General features: G+C 41.9%; 1 protein-coding gene across 1 annotated transcript; it reads right to left on the bottom strand.

Annotated features, from left to right (window-relative positions):
- Positions 1–987: 987 nt before the first annotated feature.
- On the bottom strand, positions 988–3266 carry LOC135701173 (uncharacterized). Its single transcript, XM_065221922.1, has 4 exons — positions 3129–3266; positions 2735–3071; positions 1213–2593; positions 988–1142 (listed from the first exon to the last, which is right to left on the bottom strand). The coding sequence occupies exons 1-4, from the start codon at positions 3157–3159 to the stop codon at positions 1077–1079; spliced, it is 1815 nt and encodes a 604-aa protein (XP_065077994.1). The 5' UTR covers positions 3160–3266; the 3' UTR covers positions 988–1076.
- Between the last annotated feature and the right edge of the window lie 631 nt (positions 3267–3897).

The raw sequence follows: 3897 nt of genomic DNA, 5'->3' as shown, positions 1-3897 counted from the left end.
TTCTAGTACTACACAATGTTTGTTTTGATTCGCTATGAAAGTTTGACTGATAAAATGAGGGGTTAGTGGATTTTCCCATGTTTCGAGGGGTGAATCGATTAGCTTGGGACCGAAGATAGTACCAGAGCTGAGCCAAAAAGTTGAGCACGTTTCTTCGGGACCTTGTGGCCTTCTAGTCTTAGAGTTACCTCTATGATGCTAGCATAGAGGCACAGAGAACAGACGTTCAAGTTCGGTCAGAAACTTGTGTAAAAAATAAGTGGAAACGTCGCCGTTACGTGGTGTTAGCATCTCCTGATTTTCTCTATAAATTTTCCACTTTCGACCAATTTGGCGCTAGTATCGATAAATTTTCTGTTGAAAATTGCCACTTGGCGCTACTAGCACTTAGTGTGTAGTGTAATTTGTGCAACGCCAGCGCCATCATGTTGTCAAAGAGGGTTTTTAAGTGGGGAAGTCGCCGTTAGTGGCGCTTAAGTCGAATAGGAATCTTTACACAAGTTTTTAGAGAAATTTTGTTCGAGCCTCCATGTCTGTTCTCTGTGGTATTACCACAAACGTTTGTGGTATTACCATCGGATACTTTTGTCATTCACTCGTTTTCTTTCAAATTCTTAAAATAAAATACTAAAGATTATGACAGGACTTAGGAAGTTGAATTAATCTATTGATTTCTAATGTGTCAAAGACATACTGCAACCCGGCTGCGCAACCGCTACTACGACTCCACTATATGCCGTACGGTGCAACCATACGCCGTATGGAAAAACCACAGCGACTGTACAACCAGACCGCGGCGCATATGGGCGCATAAGAATCCACTGAGCCAACCACCGACAACTTTTCACAACAGTAGTTTCCAACAAATCAAGCAAGATCGAAACGAAATAAACATGTTCTAATCCAAATTGTCCATTTACCACTGAAAACTAGGTGTATTTTAATTATGAACTTTATTCCTTATGGACATTGATGGCAATAAATTCAGAGGTAACAAAAATATAACAATAAGCAAATATATAATAGAAATTAATATCTCAAATCGATAACGAAGCGGGTTGAAGGCGGCGATAGCCTCAGCGGTCACCATCAGTTTCCACCTTGATTTTCAATAGACGGCAGTTATCTTTCAGCAGAGTTGGCTGAAAGTAAGCAAAATTGAAATTAACAGGATTTGGATATCATATAATAGTACAAATATCCTAAACATACCAGTTCATCCACCTTTTCCTGCAAACGTTGCCATGCCTCGCTATCGACAATTACTACCAGGAACGACCCATTTCGATGCAGCGCATCGAGCACCGAGAAGACGAACTCTTCCGTTAGGAACACGCTGGGAATCTCCAGCAGCGTCAGCTGTGGGTTTCTATCGACAAATTCAATCAATTTATCCTCGGACACGCCGGGGCATCTGACGATGTGCAACCTCTCAATGTTAGTTTTGTTGCAGAATTCCTCAAGGTGCTCGTCTTGAAAGGTGCCGAAGCACGCTCTGCCAATAATTTTTAGTTCCTTCAGTTCCGTCATTTTCAAAATACTCTTGTAGCTGATCCTGTCCACCAGAGATCCTTTCAACTCCAGATATTCCAAGCAGTTTCGCTTGGAAAACTTTTGCAGCATACGGTCCGTGGATGGCGTGCTGCTGATGGTAAGCTCGAGATATTGGATCTTGAGAACTCGGGTAATCAGCATCATACTGACCGGAGCAACCTTCGAGTAGCTGTCGTTGCAAGCCAGATGCGTCAGCTCGGTTAAATGGGAAATAGCACTGATTGCATTTGTATGTAGCTCCAGGCACCCGGTAATATTGAGATATTCAAGCTGTGGATTGTTTTGCAAGAAAACAAACAATCTAGAACCTTCGAGTTGAGAACAATTTTCCACATTCAAACTTTTGAGGCCTTTAATCGTCTTCAGACAGGCTCCGGTAATTGTATCGTTGGCACGTAGCTGTAAACGCTGCAGACTTAGGCAAAGGTTAAGACAGCGTTCGACATTGTCATCCACAGCACAGTCATTCAACGTTAACGCTTCCAGTGAACTTACAATTCCTTCCAGGGTATTCAGAACTGACGGATTTATATTAAAACAGTGAATTTCCAACTCTCTAAGATGGAAACAATTCCGTGGAATCAGACCTAGAATCCTGGGTGCCGCCGTTGTTTTCGAGTGAGCGAAACGATTTCCTGACAAGGATAAACACTGAATGAATTTACCCACATTTTCCAGGATGTTCTTTGTGTCCATTACTGTGAGAATGGGCTTGTCATGTGGCTCGGCAAAGTCAAACGATCTGTACCGTTTCAGAACGTTGTGCACGACGGACGCAAGCCGTTGATTGGTATTTTTCAGCGCAATCAAATCCATCAAACCGAGTTGTCTGAAGATTAGCGTTAGGCAATCATCATTGAGCTGCAGTATGCTCGATTCTCCACTGCTGGATTGACCCTCATCAGAACAAGATCCTGTTGTCTTGGACGAATCCGACTCGACGAATTTCGTGGCGGCTTGTTTCTTGTAAGCGTCCTGCTGCCAGCTGTCAGCCACACTCAAATAGACGTGTGGAAACCTCTTCTTGTGAAGCAAGCAGCTGTAAATATTAATATTATGTATTATTTATTAAGAGTTTTCAACATTACATTGTCATTCGCCTTATAACTGTAAAAATATAGTTATTAATATTACCTATAAATATTGCAAAATCAAACTAAACAACAAACAAAAAACTCACCGAAGTGCATCCTCACACCGGTCATACGAAACGAATCCGAACGGGTTGCTGTTGATATTAGCAATTATTCGAACGTCTTTCACCGGTCCGTACTTTTCGAACATTTTCCGAACAACGTCCTCCTGCTGGCAGAGTTGTGGATTGCGGACAAAGTTGGCATATAGTGTGTTCACGGGGAAGCCATCTTCCGTGGTCAGGATCGTTGGGGGGGCGGTAGTTGAACCATCCGGTTGGATTCCTGACGATGATGTTCCGGCAGATCCGCTGTATGATGCTATCACTTGTTCTACATGCCGTTGCTGTTCTGCTATGCGCATATCATTCAGGAACTTAGAAACTTAGAAATTATTGTAAATAAATGTATCCAACATAATCAAAACGCGAATCCACCAACCTTTCTTGTTTCTCTTCTTTGATTTTCCCATCTTTGATAGCGTTTCACTGTTTAATTTGTTTGAATCGTTACAATAAGGCTGTTAACGAGACAGTTGCGATCAGCTGACTTTTTCGTTTATCAAGATTTTTTGACAGATCACAGTAGAAAGAACCGTAGAACTGGCAGTTTATTTAGGTTTTGCACCGTCGGGGTTAACCTCAATCTGATGACAGTTCAGTGGTAATGCGAGGGGCACCACCAACGTAGAGTGCGCCACGCGAGTTCGAGAAGAATCGTCAACCAAAACGCCTTTTTAACACAGAGAACAAACATGGAGGCTCGAACTAAATTTCTCTGAAAACTTGTGTAAAGATTCCTATTTGACTTAAGCACCACTAACGGCGACTTCCCCACTTAAAAACCCTCTTTGACAACATGATGGCGCTGGCGTTGCACAAATTACACTAGACACTAAGTGCTAGTAGCGCCAAGTGGCAATTTTCAACAGAAAATTTATCGATACTAGCGCCAAATTGGTCGAAAGTGGAAAATTTGTAGAGAAAATCAGTAGATGCTAACACCACGTAACGGCGCAAATAGCGACTGACAGATAACAAATAAGTGAGTTAGTAAGTAAGACATTAACACTTATCAAAAATAGATGAAGTACACTCCAAAAAATATGCACGTCCGATCTACGTGAAAACATAGGTAGCTTTCGTCCATACTACTTTTCACGTAACATTTACGTTAATGTCATGTAGCCAAAAATATTCCCATTTAGTGG

The sequence above is a fragment of the Ochlerotatus camptorhynchus genome, unplaced genomic scaffold (genome assembly GCF_037179485.1).
Source record: "Ochlerotatus camptorhynchus isolate MF236.1 unplaced genomic scaffold, CSIRO-AGI_Acam_v1.1 ptg000150l, whole genome shotgun sequence".
NCBI lineage: Eukaryota > Metazoa > Arthropoda > Insecta > Diptera > Culicidae > Ochlerotatus > Ochlerotatus camptorhynchus.
The sequence above is the reverse complement of the archived record's forward strand: the minus strand, read 5'-3'. Positions and strand labels throughout refer to the sequence as shown.

Excerpts from the sequence above, each read along its gene's own strand:
- LOC135701173 (XM_065221922.1), bottom strand. The coding sequence starts at position 3,159 with ATGGGAAAATCAAAGAAGAGAAACAAGAAAG. Across the intron at positions 3,072-3,128 it reads AAAGAAGAGAAACAAGAAAG|TTTCTAAGTTCCTGAATGAT; the intron begins GTTGGTGGATTC and ends ATAATTTCTAAG. Across the intron at positions 1,143-1,212 it reads AGGAAAAGGTGGATGAACTG|CCAACTCTGCTGAAAGATAA; the intron begins GTATGTTTAGGA and ends GCTTACTTTCAG.